The 18,598-nt window shown below is 35.9% G+C and overlaps 1 protein-coding gene across 3 annotated transcripts; it reads right to left on the bottom strand.

Moving 5' to 3' along the window:
- Nucleotides 1–243: 243 nt before the first annotated feature.
- Nucleotides 244–18,463, bottom strand: LOC139938924 (REST corepressor 1-like). 3 transcript variants are annotated; one of them, XM_071934606.1, is made up of 12 exons: nucleotides 18,213–18,463; nucleotides 15,223–15,279; nucleotides 13,922–14,014; nucleotides 10,715–10,929; nucleotides 9,928–10,052; nucleotides 9,430–9,502; nucleotides 9,189–9,304; nucleotides 8,630–8,828; nucleotides 8,204–8,336; nucleotides 7,899–8,083; nucleotides 7,234–7,370; nucleotides 244–6,330 (listed from the first exon to the last, which is right to left on the bottom strand). In XM_071934606.1, the coding sequence occupies exons 1-12, from the start codon at nucleotides 18,340–18,342 to the stop codon at nucleotides 6,165–6,167; spliced, it is 1,629 nt and encodes a 542-aa protein (XP_071790707.1). In that variant the 5' UTR covers nucleotides 18,343–18,463; the 3' UTR covers nucleotides 244–6,164. The 3 variants fall into 3 exon arrangements, with proteins under 3 accessions (XP_071790707.1, XP_071790699.1, XP_071790714.1); XM_071934598.1 differs by having other exon boundaries at nucleotides 10,715–10,962; nucleotides 13,931–14,014; XM_071934613.1 differs by having other exon boundaries at nucleotides 13,931–14,014.
- Nucleotides 18,464–18,598: the final 135 nt, after the last annotated feature.

The raw sequence follows: 18,598 nt of genomic DNA, 5'->3' as shown, positions 1-18,598 counted from the left end.
TTTTCTCATATCAATTGGTGGCCCATTCAGTGGTAACCACTGGTCTCCCATGGGATGTCCCTCCCAGCATGTAAAAGGATAATAATAAGCTTAACAAGAAAGAAAGGACACACGCTTTTGATGTTTAAAAAAAGAGTTTGTTTTTACCCTTACTGTCCCGGACAGGGCACCTTTTTGCACAAAAAAACAAAAACAAAGCTGTAGAAATAATCATTTTTATAAATAACAGAAATGAGAGACAAATTTATTTTAAAACCATCTGTGGTGAAATCACTTTATTGTATAGTAGTCGATGAAAAGAAAAAACAAACTGGGTAAAAGCAGTAGACATTAAGCACACATAGTATCTTAAAGGGTCTATGTAACAGATTTACACAGATTTACACTAAATTTACACAGTTTGAACATATGTTAGTAGAAAGCTTCCCTGAAAATATGTGCTGAGGTGCTGTAGTTTTGGGGAAATGAGTAAAACAATGTCGTGAAAATAATTTTGGTCTCATGAGAAGAAAATTATTTTAATCATTTACAAACGTATTTTCATGACATTTTTTTACTCATTTCTCAAAAACTACAGCACCTCAGTAAGTAATATTTGAAGGGAAGCTTTCCACTATCATTATCTTCAAACCCTGTAAGTTTAATGTAAATCTATGGACATTTTGAAAAAATACCCAAATCCTTAAAATATCTTACAATAACTATTATATACACTGACTGGGTGCAAGATATGCTTCTATCCCTGACTTTAATTTTTTGAAAGTGAGTATCGCAGCATGAGGGCATATTGTTCATAGAAGTTCTAAACACAATTCTTAAAGACTAAAACATGCTCTTTGATTTATGTTGCTGAACACAAAACATTTATGATTTATTACTTGGCGAACAAAAACAAACTAAATAAATAATGTCCTAATCAACCATATTGAGTTAAAGCCTGCCGAGGGTCACCGAACACTTTAAATAATGTACAGAGTACCAGTAGTACTTTTCATAATAAATTGTGTCGGCAAGTAGTGTTCACATCAACACCAGGCCCCCATCTCTACACACCACAAAGCATACGGTAAGTATTTTTCAACAGCTTGTATTGTTATACCTCACTCAGATGAACTTTTTGTTCGACAGTGAATGTCTTTAGACAGCAATAAGAAGAAAATGGTCAATGTTGTTGCTAGGGAAACTACTTCTTGCTACAAAATACAAAACCCATTACTTCCTAGTTGCGAACCGGTTTCTACAAATATTTTGTGCATAGATTCTCAATGAAATTTAGCAGGATGTTCGATAAGCTGACTGTGTCAAGCTTTGAGTGGCAGGAGTTGTCTGCACTTTTTAAGCTTAACGAAATCTAAACACTAAGTAATGGTTCTAGTTTTGGCCGCTTGAAAAACTGGCTTTTAGGGTTAATTACATTACACTGCTGGAGTTAGGGATGGAGAGGGGTGGAAAGGTCAAAGTTAAATGGCTTTTGTATGGATCAGAGGTGAAAGGTCAAGATAAAACACCTTTGAATGGATCATTGGTCCCACAGAAATAGACTCTCTAAATCCATCCCTTATCAAAGAACAACTTCTTTGAAATAAAAAGAGATTTGTGTTTAGTGAGGAAAAGGTCAGACTTTAGATATACTGCAAGGAATCTAATTAAGATGATACAGATCTGTCTCTCTCTCCAACCCACTGATGATCAATTAAATCAATATTTAATAATAATATTATCAGGCAGTGTGAGTTTGAAAAAGACTACCTGGGGAATCACAATGTTTAGTTCAATAACAAAAATGAGCAAATCCTATCCTTGAAAAAATCCACCTTCTGTCATCTACTAGTAATCAAGAACTTCTGTTTAGAAACAAGTCAAGATGCTTTACTGGATAATGTGACGCAACTCGAAGCCAAGCTCAATTCACATAAGCCATCGATTACCAGAGGCCCTTAGTAAGCAAATGCATTGAGCGGGGTTTCTGACTTGTGTATTAAAATAGTTATTAGTGGAACTGCCTTATGAAAAAACAATAGAATGATCGATTTTGGAAGCAGTCCAAACCTAGAAGCAGATGTGTGCATTGTGAAAATGTGACTTATCAACAACAAAAGAGACAAATTGAGCATGTCGTCCAATTTCCCTCGCCTTTGTAGGCTTTGAACTTTTAATTAACTTAAGACTATTGCATATAAGACAATTACTGATACAGTTATCATGAATTTATTTATTGATTCAAAGAATCACTCTATAATTTTTACTTCCATTAAGTTCAGTGTAACGGCTCAGCATTGAAGGAGAGTAGGTCTTTAGCAACACCCCTAGTCAAATCCCGTAACTGTAGCTGCCAATTTGCATACAGCCTATGGCCCTTTTCGAATCAACGGCTTCAGCTTTGGATTCGACTGCATGCCCCATTCTCTCGACTGAAGCCCTGAGCACGTATACGAGGCACGCACATTGTCAAAACAATCACGGGGCCAGGCTAGCCTGAGCCGAGTCTGGAGCTGAAGCTGGGTTTCGAAAAGGGCCTAGGACTGTAAAAGGAAAAACTGTCAGACCCATTCTTCAAAATAAAATTAATATTACCAATTTTGACAACTGTATACTATAAGTCCAATACAATCTTAACATTCATAGATTTATCAGTTTCTTTTTTTATCAATAAATAATCATAAAGGGTCTACTATTTCTCACAAATATTAATTTACAAAAGTACAAAATTTGTAAAGGCAAATCTTGCAATGGGATTTCTGTTTTTAAGAAAGAAAAAATAACCACTCTTTGTATTTTTCACTTTAAATATACATTTTACTTTTCTGAATTGTTTTCTGAAAAGTTAAAGTAAAGAGCAATTCCAGAGTGACTCATGTTATTTTTACTTTATTTGTGTAATATCAGCTGATACCAGGACACTACAATCATTCAGCACACCACTGATCAATGGAATTTTAGTCACAATTGAATTGTTCTTCACAACTTCACTAAGATGTATTCAACTAAGGTATTGGTTTATCATGTGGGCCTTATTTAACAAACCGACTTAAGAAAAAAAACCCATTGTTTTTATGTACAAATATGAAAAAACCCTCTAATACCTATGATTCCCTGAATATACAAATTGTAACTTTGTTTGTTTAGAGATTGACAAAATCTCAACATCGCCCCAAATGAAAATCTAGAAATGAGGGCGACATAAAGATGATGTCTTTCTTCCCTTTAACCCCAACTTAACCTCTATCAAGAATATCTAAAGACAACGTGAGATTTAATAAAATAATCCTACCCAAATCACAGGTGTGACATGAACAGGAAATGGCACAACATATTCATCCGGTAATCTTTGCGTCATACAAGAGCAATGTTTGTAGAAACCAAATGGTACCTAAACATCTTCAAATACATACACTGTCTTTAGTTTAGCAGTGGACGTACTGCTGATGATACTAGATTTGAAGAAAAAAAATCATAATAATGATTTTGCTGTATCAGTGAGTAGGGACTTTGATGGCAGCCATTATTAGCAGACTTAAAGCAGCCCACCTGAAGTCGGGCGTGTTCTGAAAGTACAAAACAAATAATCTACAGGGTGTGACTTAGATTTAGAAAACCTTATTTAACAAATAAGATAACAATTATTCTTCCCCTCAGCACCCCACAGAACACCTTAAAAAACCGGTATCATAGTTCAAAGAAAACTGTACTGTATTTATAAATACTATTTACAAACAAAATGCCTTAGAAAAATCCAAACAAACAAAAAACCCAGAGATATGTACACAGTCCAATGAATCCATCTTCAATACTCTGGCCTTAAGTGAATTGCACCATTGGGGCAGAGGAAGCAGCCTCCTCTACTAGTAGTAGCTTCTATTTCAAGCAACTTGGCATTAGAATTAGCAACAAACATGGCAGTTTGGCACAGGTATTGAAATGTAGTCTGTATTTACAATCATAGTCACTAATGTATAAATTACCACTGTTTCATCCAAAGTATCTAAACCCTAAAAGATATCATTCTAACTTAACTAAAAGTGCACAAAACATTGCGAGTACAAAAGAAAGAGTGAAAAGATGCAAGGGATTTCCCTCTGAAATAAGAAAATAAAACAACATTGAATCAATTGTTTAAGAATAATTGATTACAAATTATAACACAGGTACAGACCAACAGCCAATTTCACAAAAAACTCTAGGATTAATCCTATCTCGAGGTAGCACAAGTTACTCGTCCTTAAGAGGAAAGCCCCAGTCCCAATTGCTTAGTACAAGCTGATCTTAAAGTAAATGTGCATCATCCTAGCTAAATAGAGAACAACATTACTCACAAATTTTCAGGGTGATTAACAATGTTATGACCCATGACCTTATTGGCATTAAAACTAACCCCTGTAGAAAAATTGAAGTCTTTTCAAACAACAGATGCATCATGGGTAAACTCTACAGCTAACAGATTATTTCTACATAAAATCAAGTTAAAAGCTCTCTGAATAAAACTGACAGTGCCCTAAACGTTTGTCTCAAAGCACAACATATGACTCTAGTTTATACAGTCAAACCCCCAGCCCTCATCCTTCCAAATGCTACTGCTTATAAATAAAATGACATTTCTACAGAATTGTTTTCCTTTGGAATCAGTTCTTGCATAAATTATATCAGAACCAAACTTCCAGAAAAACATGCTTTACAAAATAATTTGCTTAGAAAAACATAGGAAGGAAAAAAGTGACATGTGATGTTCGTCTAGTATTTTGGCTAGTACCCGGTAGCTACTTTCTAATAAGCAACATTTCTATTTGTTTAGCAACTTTTAGCAGCTTTTTCTGTGAACATGTAATTGCCAGCCCGAGCAAGAATCAGTTAAACAATAGAAAATCAGAGGTCTCTAGAGGGCAGTTGTTTGCATTCATGTGCTGCTTCTCTGATTTTACTTTTTTCCTTGGCTCAAACTATTAATTCTCATAGACTCTTGATTTCGATTAACTAACCAGAAAAAGTAGGATTGAGGGTGTCACACACAAGAAACACAGTTTTTCAAATCATTAGTCCAAACAAACTGCCAATGTGGTTTCTTAAGTAAAACTTCTTCCTAAAAGTTACAAATTTGTTTGTAATCATCTAAATTTCTATTGATCTGTTGGTAACAGGAAAGATATTTGGAATCACACACAAAATCACTTTGTAAAGGTCACAAGTAAGATGGCTGACCATTCATACCTAGCCAATGAACTGTTTGAATGCTCCAAGAACTGACCTTAATTACACTGTATCCACATTCTACTGTTATGGACAAGAGACGATTATCTGAACTAGCTCTCTTTTTAGTAACTGAGTCCTACATGAATTGAATAAGATTTTTCAAGAACAGTATTAGTAGTGCCATGAAATAGAGCTCTACATCAATGTAAATTTGTAAGAGTACATGGTACCTACATATAGTAGGGTTTGCGGCAACATTATGGATTAAATCTCTAGATGAGTCATGCTGGTTCTGAAAAAACCCACTATTAAAGTCAGTGGACACTATTGGTAATTACTCAAAATAACTAATTAGCATAAAACCTTACTTGATTACCAGTAATGGGGAGAGGTTGATAGTATAAAACACTGTGAGAAACAGCTCCCTCTGAAGTGGCATAGTTTTCGAGAAAGAAGTAATTGTCCACAAATTTGATTGCGAGACCTCAGATTTAATAGAAATTGAGGTCTCGAAATCAAGCATGTGAAAGCACACAATTTTTTTTTCTTTTTTTCTTATCTCGCAACTTCGACGACCAATTGAGCTCAAATTTTCACAGGTTTTTTTATTTTATGCATACGGTGAGATACACCAAGTTAGAAGACTGGTCTTTGACAGTTACCAATAGTGTCCAGTGTCTTAAACTCAATTGTTTCCATAAACCCAAACAGATTGTATTCCAACCATGTATAGTTGTAGAGTTTCAAATATTACTCAACATTTACACCACCAACTACATTCTAATCTTCTTATCAGAACATGCTACCCAACACACTAAAAGCTAGCGCTAAATTGCACATTTAATAGCTAAGAGCAGAACTGGATTATGGCACTGTATGAAACAAGTTTCTTGCTGTTGACTTAGTAGGAGCTACCTGTGGAGGAAGATTGCTTTGGTTTCTTACTCTATGTTGTTGCTTTTCTCCCTTGTAGTTCTGGCCTACTGTGTTGGGGGCTCAGCCTGGCTCCCAACCAGTTGAGGAGGGGGTCCAGACAGTGGGCCCATCATGGGGGGTCGGCTTCGTGCTAGAGGGCCTGTTGGCTGGGCATTGCTGGGCCGAATCAGAGGCGGTGGTTGCAACGAAATTCTTGGCGGTGGAACAAATCTATTTTAAAAAGATACATTAACATTAAAATGTATAGAATAAGATATTTCAAGAATAACACTATTAACCCTTGTATCGTTCCTTTTTGTTTCAATATCAGATGTTAAAAAACACAACTACGATACAACCTGAGCAGCAAAATCCTTAAAAATTTATAGGCTTTGGCTGTCTGTTTATATCTTGAGTTCTACAGACGGAAATCTAGAGGTATGGACACTAGGTTATTTCTTCCATCACAATAGACCACTATGTTACTTTGTGAACTAACACGGTCGGCCATTTATGGGAGTCAAAAATTTGACTCCCATAAATGGCCATCAGTGTTAGTCGACGAGGTCAAAGAAAAACCTCGCAATTTCGAGTGATACACACCGTACACAACGTACGTGGGTCGCGTGGGGGAAAACCATGTGTGCCTAATCTTGTCTCAAGGTGTTGGCTTTTTAGTAAAGTGCCCTCTATTGGTGCAATGGAACAATGACATTGAAGTACATGTAAAATAGACATCGTGCTAAACGAAAAATTAATAACAACGGCTCAAATGAAAGACCAACACGGAGCATTACACTGGGTCTAGCCCCCGACTCACATGTCAAAATCAAATCGCAATTAAAGTGCTTCCCAATTCCAGGTACGTGCTGCTTGACGATCTTCTTTGGATGTAAAAAAAAGAAGATAAAAACAACGGGAAAAAAGCAGAGCCCGCAAGAAATACAAGGAACGGGAAAGCAGTGGAACCCATGAAAAATGCCGACTGGGAAAATTAAAAAGAGCGGAAATTCGCTTTAAAGCGGAGATTTCACAGGCCTGAGTTTACCAAGCACTGTGGGTAATGGTCTGCAGTTTGAAGGAAAGAGAGATTTATGTCCAATTCTTAAGAATCACTTGGCATGTTTGACCCACCTTTGAGCCTGTAGAGGTGGTGGTCTAATGGCTGGGGATTGGCTTGCTGGTCTGAGTAGTGGTGGTGGTGCATTATTCAGGGCACCCACTGTCTGTGTGGTTGATGTAGTCACTGTAGCTGGGTTGTCTGTCTGTTGCTGTTCAGAAAGGAAATAAGAGAATAAGTTCAAGAAAATAATCTTAGATGAATCCTAAATGTTGATAAGCTTCTTTCTGATTTTGGGGTGGAACAAAGACAAATTTACTAGAGCAAGATTTGAACCAACAACCGTGCAGGCACGCTACCAACTGAGCTATGCCCCTAATTTGGCAGTCTCCCTATATTGTCATAATTTAAGCTTGGGGTGCCAGTCAGAAGCCATACAACCGTTAACTGCCGTGTAGCCAGGGATCACACCCATGTTTACAATACAACTTGGGAAGCAGCAGCCAGGGAATCACCTTAAGGGGATGTGACTTGTTATTTCAGATATTAATTTACAAACTACAAGGAAAAGAACTTTCTTTTCTATCAGTAGATTTAAAATTGAGAAGTGGTAGAGACCTTCTGAGAATATATTAAGTGAAAAGAAGAAGAATCGGACACGGGAGAGACTTAAGTCGGATTGGGTGAAAATATATAGACAAATTAAGAAAATCCTTCAAGATGTGAGACTGCAACTCACCTCTGCTTCTTCCTTGGTCTTGACTTCTTTGAGTTGAGCTTTATTATCTGCCTCCCATTCCTCCATCACTTGATCGAGGTTGAAACGACGGCGGAAATTCACCATGAAACTCCGACACTGCGCAGCATTCTTGTTTCCTACAACATCAGCGATAGCGTCGTAGTCACGCCCGTATTTTCTGATTGCTGTAGGAATAAATCACAGCACCAAGAGTAGGAGGGTTAAATTTTGTGGGGGATTTTGTCACAATCAAACGCAGTCATGAAGCAATAAGTCTTAAAGTAACAGAATTGAATTTGACCTACCCTGTACAGCAAGGAGTTGCTCTTCACTTGTCCAGCGTGAATTGTTGCGAGCAGCGTTTTCAGTTAACCTAAAGTCACCCAGGTCAAAAAGTTTGACCCTCTGTGTTCCTAAAAACTGTTTGTTCAACTGGATCTGTGGGTTAGAAATGAGTATGGTCAAAGAGGGGTTTAACATGGTGTTTTGGACAAGTACCTGCACTCCCCTCTCTAGCACATCCACTGTCAACCTTTAACCCTCAACCTTTAACCTTTAAACCTACAATGTACCTCTTTAGATTAACAATCTCTGTGTCTAATGCCTTGAAGATTGCATCTCCCTGGTTTGAAGTCAGTGCCAATAAGTCTTCATAGTCCAGATACATGTCCACCCCTAACCCTCTATTACACCACCACTGTCAACCTTCAACCTTTAACCTTTAAACTTACCTGTCTCTTTAGGTTAACAATCTCTGTGTCTAGTGCCTTGAAGATTGCATCTCCCTGGTTTGAAGTCAGTGCCATTAAGTCTTCATAGTCCAGATACATTCCTTTAGGAGGCTTCTTCTTGGTACGGAATGGATGATGACGATGGCTACTGCTTTCATTACGTACTGGGCCAACATGAGTACGCATCACACCAGTCCGCCTGTGACATATACACAACAAGGGTACTTCAGAAATGCTTCACTTCACGATGTCAACAAAATAATTGTTGAGACAACAAATTATTTAAGTGACTTGGTTTTACTCATTTCTCAAAAACTACAGCACCTTAGCAAGTAATATTTTAAGGGAAGCTTTCAACCATCATTATCTTCAATCCGTGTAAGTTTAATGTGAATCTGTGGACATTGTGTTTTGTGTTACAAAGAGTACCCAAACCCTTGAACAGTGGTCCAGCGCTAGAATTTTGTCTGCAAATCTGTAAACATTTATACAGGAACTATTTGCTAAGAAACTGAACCCCCTCCCCAACACCATACAGTACAACCATCTCCCAACTGACCTCCAGAAACTGTAGCAGGCATTGCATAACAATCCTTTTTGTGTTGTGTGTAGCTGGCTAACTGTACTGGCACAGTTGGAACAGATGCTCTTAGTCGCCCCTTCAACTGGAACGATCTGAAAGGCAAAAGCAAACAAAAATTACTTGCTAAACATAATGCAGTTAATGGCAACAAATTTGAAAACCAAAATATATTTTGATTTGGGGGTTGATTGCCACTAGACCATTTCTTAGAACCTACCTTCGAGTCTTTCTCTGGATCAAAAGTTTGATCTTCTTTCTCTTTGACTTTTTCTTCAGTTTCTGAGCCCTCGCTGAAAAAATAACAAACATATATTTCAGTCATTCTTGAATATAGATTAGAACTTATGAGATATTGACAACAGTGTACAATAGGTGGAGTCAATGACAGTTTGTTTGTCAAATGTACACCTACTTTAAGTACAGCCAATTGAACAACAGATGACTGAAGTCATACAATTTCTAAATGCACGTAAAAAGCTCTAAATAAATATGTGCTTAGAACCTTGTGTTTTGCCAAAAATAGTTAATAGCCTAATGTGGTCAACATGCAGGGCATTCATTATTTTTGTTAATTTATACCATAGGTCATTTTGGTTGGTAAACTGTTTGCAACAGATATTTTTTCAACTTTGTATCTTGTCTTGCATTGTCATAATTTGCAACTTATCCATTCGTCCCCATCATTACTGTGTGTTTGTTGTTCTGTGTGTCTCACCTCTCATTGTCTTTTTGTCCAGCGGCTAGCTTTCTTGCTTGTCTGTCCATTAGACTTGTACTAGTCCTCGTTTTCTTCCATTGGTAGTAGTACTTTACGAGGCAGCTGATTGACTTATCTGGCAGCTAGAAGAAAAAAATACAAAATGTGGAATCTTCATCTTCAATAATTGCATCAGGAATAAAGAACAATTATTTTGTTTTGTGGGTACTGCTTATAAGATGTGCACAAACCAGAGTAAAATTGGAAAAGGATATGCTTACTGAAGTTTTAAAGAGCAACAATTGATGAGATTCAAACCCATAACTGAAAGCAATTTACTTATAAGTCTTAACTAGCTTGCCACAAAAAGGCTGTCAACCTGTTGTGTCTTCATAAAATAGTTATCTCAGTACATACATTCTAAGTCATTAAAGGATACATTCTAAGTCATTAATTACAATGATCACTGAGATCTGCAAGTGTTGAATTTTGTTGGCAGTAAAACTCTGCTAAGCTGTGTTTACATTATAAAATAACAACTCAAACAGAAATCAAAACACAAAAGTTATTGAACAACATCTGAAGGAATTATAATATTGAATCAGGAAAAGTTTTTTTTTTTTAACTGATATTTTACTGATTTTCACTGCTCCAACTCTCCTTAGACTTAGTTTCAAGTCTGCGATCACATTCTGTGTTTACATGGAAAGCAGTAATATCATTGTCTACAATAATACCCTCTCTCACATCTACTACAAACACTTGAAATCAAGTCTACACCTCACCTTGGATAACCATAACTTACCATTTGTCTGATTCTGTGAAAGCTTTTACCATGAAAGCTAAAAGCCTGTTCAAAGAGCACCTTATCCTCTACTGACCACTCATCAGGGAATGGCGTGAAGTTAGGCAGATCAGCCAGGGATTTATCCACGTTATGTTTATGCCAGAACAGCATACCCAGTGCTTGCTCAGTGTTGTATCCATAGCGTTCTTTGGCCAAGCAAATGTACTCATCCACTGTGTGTGAAGTGGGAAAAACAAGAATGTTTGCTGTGACAGGAAACATTTATAGTCAGGGATTTAGTAAGTTAGTGTAGAAAAAGGCAACAGAGCGTCAACATTTGCAATAAAATGAAGTGCGTTCTATGGACTTTGGGACACTACACATGTACAACTTCCCAGTGTTAGCAGAAATCTAAGTATTAAGCGTAAACTTTCAAGAACAGACCTGAGAACCCTGCTACTACGAACCAATGTAGGATCTCCAAAGGAAGATATTGTTGGGAATTCAAATATAAGACAGAGTGTTCAAAATCCATCCCCACACCCCAGTTACAAAGTTATCACAGTGTCATCTACAGGAAAATGTTTTCTGTGTTACAGGATGGAACATATTGGTAGAAGGGTTTTGTGCATAGAAGATAGTGCCATAAACATTCTTAATACCGTCAAGTCTCATATATTCAATGTGTGAAGTATCCACTAAGGCCAAGTTAAAATCACAAAGTATGATTGGTAATCATCAGGAAAAAAAAAAGATTCTGTCTGAAGTCAAGAAAATTGTGTTTTTCTCACAGTCACTGCTGCATACATGATTCATTTGAATGCAGCATAGCACTGCACAACATCCATTACAAATCATAATGTAAACCATCCGTTGTTTTAACCGGGACTACCCAACTACCCAACTACCCAACTACGTACGTGTAGATAACTGTTCATGTTACAGGTTCACTTAAGGGTGTGCTTCTTGAAAACCCGTAGACAGTAACAAATTTATGCATCCTTAAATAAAGATCAAAACCCAAGGATGTATCATGTCAACCGTACTGTGAAGTCTTGCCTGTATTGGAACACTGGGACCCAATAAAGACCACTCAAAGTCCTAATTTTTAGTGTAAACGTCCTTTGTTGCTTTTATTTAACCTGATTACTGAATTTGATATAACTTGTGCAGGTTGGTTGTATGGTGTGGTTATTGAAAACTAGCGAATGAGAGATTGTATCAATGAACTACTCTGTTAAAAACCCATTGAATGAGTTGACCTTTAAATTCACTGAGCAAACACTACATGATTTATGCACAATTACTGTGTATGTATACCTAACTAATGATTTGATCAAGGTGTTAAGAATCATCACTTTATGGGTAAATTGAATACATGTTGACATTTACTGTGCACTCTGTGCTTGCATACATTACAATACAATTATTATAATTGAGTCATGGAGCCTTGAGAATCAATGATTAAAAAAACAAGTGACTTCATTATATTTTCCGCCCTGCCCTGCATTGATGTTTAATAAAGAAATTGGTGTTTTCAGAACCCTGCACTAAAAATAATCTGAAAGCACTAAAGAATGGATTCAAACCTACATGTAGGCCTGGTGGAATGCCAATCTCTGAACTTGCATGTCATTTTTTGTGTTTTAGAGAATTTTTTATACAAACCAAAGCAAACTCTTTTAGTGACAAGAAGCTATTTACAATTTTTTTTTAAAACCAATGGAGAAAAATTTATGCTCAAAGCTAACAATTTTGTTGTTTCCTTAAATAAGAACTAATCTTTGCTCACACACACAGTGTAGACTTTTGCATGCAGCTGGAAACCATGAAAGCTATAAATGCTGTGAGTAAACACAACACTCAACACGAAACTGGACAACTTTTATTCTTATACTATACAGTGTGTGCACAGTACAGTTTTAATTAGTATGAGTGGTACCCCTACCATGGTAAATCTAACTCTTGTAAAAAGATGATCACACAATAAAGATGATAAACATGATCAAGTTAAAACAAACTTACCAGATATGGCCTTTGTAAGTCAAGGTGAAAATCATTGACAATGACAACACACAAGATTTAGATAAGATTTGAAGACTGAATTCGGAATCTATGTCATGACAGTACTTACAATGAAAACCAATGCCTTTTCTCCCTTTGTTAGTGCAGGTGAGCAGGTGATAACTGACATTAAGATCATTCCAATAGATTTGTCTGGATTGATTGTTATCTGGTTTGAGTGTCCTGACATGTAGTGTGCTTAATGGTGAAATTGTTGTTTTAAGATTAGAGGGCAATTGGAAGGGCTTTCTATTTTCAAATTAAAGCTTAGAATAAATACTTTCCTTTTAAACACTACAAGTACATTGTTGCATACTGTATTGTACCATGTACCCACTTACAGTACATAAAATGTGAACAACACATTCGTGCGTGTACATAATTGTAGTAGGCCTACAGTACACAGAACATGAAAACCAGGCCTACATGTATAAACCACTGATCCAAGGACAGTAGGTGTTCCTTCATTTTGCACATTGTCTTTATTTAAGGTCACAAATAGAAGTCAAGGAAAAAATGAATCCTTCCAAATTAAAAAACTACAGATCCCTCTCCCCCAAAAATTGCCTTTAGCCTACAATACCAAGAAGGAAATTGACATGTCCTTTTAAAGAATGAAACCAAGGGCATGCATGGCTAATTTATATCTGTCATTGTGCAACAAATTACACAAAAGTTACATGGTTTATTAGGAAGATAATTTCAATTATCACATTTGAAATAAGCATGCATTTACACCAGCATACACAAACATCTTGACAAATCTTAACAAACTCTCAATGTTTCTATGAACATGAATACATTTTCACAGCTGTACTGGATGAACTGGTTTGTATTTATAAACCAGTAGATGGTAACAACTCTACTCTTTTTTAAAACCAATGATTCAAGGAATGTTGTACCTGTACCTTAAAATGTTTTCAACCACACACAGGCCCACTCAAAATACACAAAGATGGTTTACTCATTTTCTCACAAGCAGATAAGATTTCTCTGTTTCTCAGTGACTAAGTGACTTCATGGTTTTACAAAAGGATCTGCTGTATACATATATGTAAGATAATAATTTGGGCACATCTGTGTAAAGTTTTAATTAGGCAACTATCCATGGTGTGCAATAAGGGATTTTTTAAATTATATAAGATTTTAAAATTTGCTCACAATTCTTACATTTGGCATCAGAGACGTCCCCATTTGGAAGCCAGACCAGCAGGGCTTCTTGTCTGCTATCCCCACGCCGACCAACAGGAATGTCTATTAAAAAAACATCAAATTTCAATAAATATTTAAAAATTGCAATGCCAAATAACTATTGTTTTGTGGGGCTATGAAAACCAATTTACAAACATAACAATATAATGGTATGTAATTAATTAGTTGGTTTTAAACACGCAAACAAATTTTTTATTCATAAATTATTCTAAAGTTTAGGCTATTCTGTTCATTAAAACCTTGCTCATTGTATCTTTTTTTTATCATGTTAATGATAGTATGGCAATAAACATAATTGAAATAATAATGAGGATTGACAACAATGTGATGCATAATTCATCATATTTCATCTCACTGTAGACTGTGCATTCACACACTACATTGTACACTGACTTACACAAGGCTGTGTGAGTCACATAGCCCATGTACTCTTATGATCATTACAATGTATGAAATGCCCCCTATTACATGTTCACTAAATGCAGGCATCCACATTAGATCCAATATCAAGGATAACTCAGAATAATGAGCGTGTATTAATTAAAGACAACATACAGGGTTGGTTGTAATCGGACCCAAACGATTATTTGGTTCAATCTCTTTGTGTCATGGCTGAGCCGTCATGGGCACCAAGCTCTTGCTCAGGGCCCAATTTCATAGAGGCTTTTTAAGCACAAAAAGAGGCTGAGCACGAAACAATTATGCTTCAAAACAGAATAAAATTACTAGCGTAACTACCATGTCACATGTAGCATTTGTGACTGGTATCCTGCTCCTTTCTGCTTACTAGATTGTTTTGCACTATTTTCTTCTTTAAAAGCAGCTCTTGTTTTTGGTATGGTGTAATTAAGGCTAGCCCAATTTCATGAATCTGCTTACATGTATGTGAAATTCTTTGCTAACAGTGCCTGTAAAACGCAAAACGCAGAGCCATGAAATTTGGCCCAGAAGAGAGTGGGTTCAGTCACCTGTCAAGACACTTATGCTCTTATCCTTATGCAAGGCACTTAACATATTGTTTCATTACATCAGTATGGGACATACATGTAAAGCAGTAGGTCCCCCGAATTGTCAAAGAGCATTCTTATCACTTGGTGTATCTCAACATTATGCACAAAATAACAATGGTTTTTAAATGTATCTTGTCAGCCATGAGAGAGAAAACAACAAGATGGCCCCAACATGATGACAATCTACTGCCAACAAAACTTTTGCACTTTTACTTTTAGTTGGTTTCCTGATTAACTTACCTGCAATCACTTCAGGGATTTCTGCCTGGTAGTCTGCACCAACTCGCATTCCTGGTTCTGCATAACAAATAAACAATAATGATTGGCTAAATCAATAGGGCCTATACATGCTATGCAACGCTTCAATTTCAAGAAAACCTCCACAAGACCACATCTTTTGAAGTTCAGAATTTTCACTGGAATAGCAAAATTTTCAACAAGACCTAATTATAATTACATTTGTTAATTTGCTTGACTTTTAAGACAATTAATTTTGTAAATCTAAAAAAAAATAAAAATAGGTTTGGGGAAAAGACTGGACAATGATCAGTAATTAAGTAAACCAGTTGGAATTCTGAAACTTTTCAAGACATGGCATTAATCACAAAAGTTCATTTGTAAATAAAAACAAAAATTAAGTGTGTAAGGTTTTTCCCTTTTCTTTTACATTAAGATTAAATGATTTTGTCATCTTAATTGGGTCTAATTCATAAAAACAGCATTTGTCAAGGAATTGCCATATAGAGACAAAAGATGGTTCTGATCAAACATGGAGTCGGACTTGGAACGTACAAGAAATAATCCAACTTGCTTAATGATAAGAGCAATTTGTGCTTTACATGAAAATAAAATAAAACAAAACGTTCAACTTCTCAATTTGATTTGGTAAATTAAAATTAATACAAACAATAACGTGATAAAATACATTGACAAAATATGAAATGTTACTTAGTCCTTTGTCAAAAAAATAAACACTATCTAATTTGATATTAACTAGAGATTCATTCAATACACGTTTATTTCGTACTCTTGTTGAGAAAACAAAACAATTGTGAGAATTAGACAGTACATAGAAATTTAACAAATCTAAAGTGTATTAAATTATACAGAAAAACAATATAAACTAAAAGCAAATAATAAATTAATAACTAGGAATTAACTATGTACAATACAGGAGCGAGAGCATGAGGCTGTTAGTTAAGCCGTGGCTTATAGACAACAGCCTTTATAAAGACAAGAAAACAAACAAACAAACAAACAAACAAACAAACAAACAAACAAACAAATAAACATCGAAGAAGAAACAAGGGCAAGACAATTACACACTGACAACACAAAATGCTGACGACAAAAACACAAAGAGTGTTAAACCAGGCTAACTGAAGACGACAAAAGAAAATAAAGAGATGACATTAACTCTTGTTTAATGTCAAGTGTGTTTTATTGAAAATGTTTCATGTATAGAGTAGAGGATAGGATATCATGTAATACATTGTAGGCTTATTACATGAACACATGAAGAAGAAAATGTTATATATACAATTAAAGATCAGCATGTTATTTGTAAGATAAAGTTTAAAAACTTTATAAAAATTATGTTCTTATTATTATATCTGAATTGGAACACCTATCTTTTAAAATCAGTCAGCTGACACTGGACATACATTTAAAAAAAACAAAAACAAAAACACCTAATCTTAGTTTTACACAAAATTTAAAAACCTAAACCCATAGGGCCAAACAAAACGTTAAAAAAAAGTTGATCATCCGGATTTTTCAAAAAAGAGGAGGATGGGGGCCTTTTTATTTATTATTATTATTATTATTTTTTTCCCAAGACAGTATTTCAAATTAAACAGGCCACAAATTCTTAAGTTTGAAACACCACAAACTAATCTTAAATCTATTTGCATGAGGATCCGTGTTCACAGGGTCGGATTGTTACACTTAAAAGATGTGCTGGTATCTGGTAGGCATTCACTAATTGTTTTATGAAACAGACGGTTTCACATGTGCGAGAGCATAAAATGTTTGAAAGGATGGATTAAAAAAATTAAATTAAAAAATAGTAACAAAAAGGATGCGGCCCCCAAAAAGGATGCGAGCAGAGACGATCAACTGGTATTTCTTTTTATTTGATCGTCCCCGCCTGACTGTTCCAAACCCCCGACCCTATTTTTTATTCTTTTCTTTTTTCCCCCATGTCTGGATATCTTTTTATACTTTTACTGCCCAGATTTTTCGGCTGATATTTTTTTCAAAATGTACAGATTTGAAAAGATGTTAAAATAAGATTTTTATTCATGTTGGCAAAGCAAGAACAATTCTTCAAATATTTACTTGGGCTACACTGTGCTTAGTTGTTTGAAAAAGTTTACAGAAAATGTCATCTAGGAGTTAAAAAAATATTAAAAAACCAGACCCTCCCTCCCTAATCCGCAAAAAAAAAGGACAAACAACAATTATTTTATGTATGTGGCCTAATCTGTTGAATACTATTTCATTTAGCACCGTGACCTTGGCATGCGTTTAATGTTTGCTGGGTCGGGCACTGTTTATTTAAAACTGGACTATTTATCCACCAACATCTGATCTTAATTTGTTTAATTTTATTAATTTCAATAATTAATTAATTCATGTTTAATTAAAAAAGGATTTTTATTATGGAAACAAAGTCTAAAGCACCTACAAAAATATTAAAAAGAAAATCACACTTTAAAATGCAAATTTGTGCAAGTGACTGAACTGGTTCAGAAGTCAAGTAGAAGTCACCAGACACACTGCACTTGTTTTCATATTTATAATAAGATTAAGAAGTTAAATACGCAAGAGGGTTCAACAAACACATTATTCCTTGTAAAGTTGTACTCAAATCTACCCTTCGATGATACCTTCATTATGATTACCATTAAATCCAAAATGTGGAAACTAAATGAACTGATCTACTAAAAACTATATAACTACCACTGGCGAGAGTACCACAGCACAGCTACAATTCATGTACACGCAGCACAAACAGACCGAACTGAGCTGTTCAGTGTCGACAGTCACGAAAAGGAAACTCAAAATTGGTGTAAACAATGGAATGTTATGATGGTTTATCAAACACAATCAGTAGTTTAAAGCAACAACAATAGAGACAGTTCGATCAAAAAACGAGGATTCATAAACTAATACGGTAATTTGTATAACCCACATCGCCCCTTTAATTTGCAAAGTTTTTTACTTACCGTGTTCATCCTCCGAACTGCTTGAACTATCGTCAGAGGGGTTGCTGTTGTTGGAACTGCCTCCTCCCGAACTCGCTCCGTTCGGCCGGTGGTTAGTGTCAGAATTCCCATTTCTTTCCATCACTACCATCTTTGAATATTTATTGAGTTACAGTCGGGATAAAATGTGATAAAATGAAGGTATTTCGGTAGGTATCCCAACACCATCAGCGAACAAAGGCGACCTTCCTCCTCTCTGCTTTGTCCATCCGTATCGGGCAATGGGTAGTAAATGCAGCGGCTGTAGTTGGTGATAGACAGATACCCTGTACACTTGCGCGTGATTGTATCGCAGATGAACTGTTTGTGTGAAAAATACGTCTGGGTGTCTTTGGTGGGGGGCACTG

Source organism: Asterias amurensis, chromosome 1 (assembly GCF_032118995.1).
Source record: "Asterias amurensis chromosome 1, ASM3211899v1".
Classification (NCBI taxonomy): Eukaryota; Metazoa; Echinodermata; class Asteroidea; order Forcipulatida; family Asteriidae; genus Asterias; species Asterias amurensis.
Note: the sequence above shows the minus strand (reverse complement) of the source record. Positions and strands in the feature narration are given on the sequence as shown.

What these genes read in the sequence shown, in the direction of transcription:
- LOC139938924 (XM_071934598.1), bottom strand. Translation starts at nt 18,342, where the DNA reads ATGGTAGTGATGGAAAGAAATGGGAATTCTGACACTAACCACCGGCCG. An exon ending in CAGTTCGGAGGATGAACACG is followed by an intron (nt 15,280 to 18,212) that starts GTAAGTAAAAAA and finishes TTTGTTATGCAG; the next exon opens with AACCAGGAATGCGAGTTGGT. An exon ending in GGACAAAAAGACAATGAGAG is followed by an intron (nt 9,503 to 9,927) that starts GTGAGACACACA and finishes TTATTTTTTCAG; the next exon opens with CGAGGGCTCAGAAACTGAAG.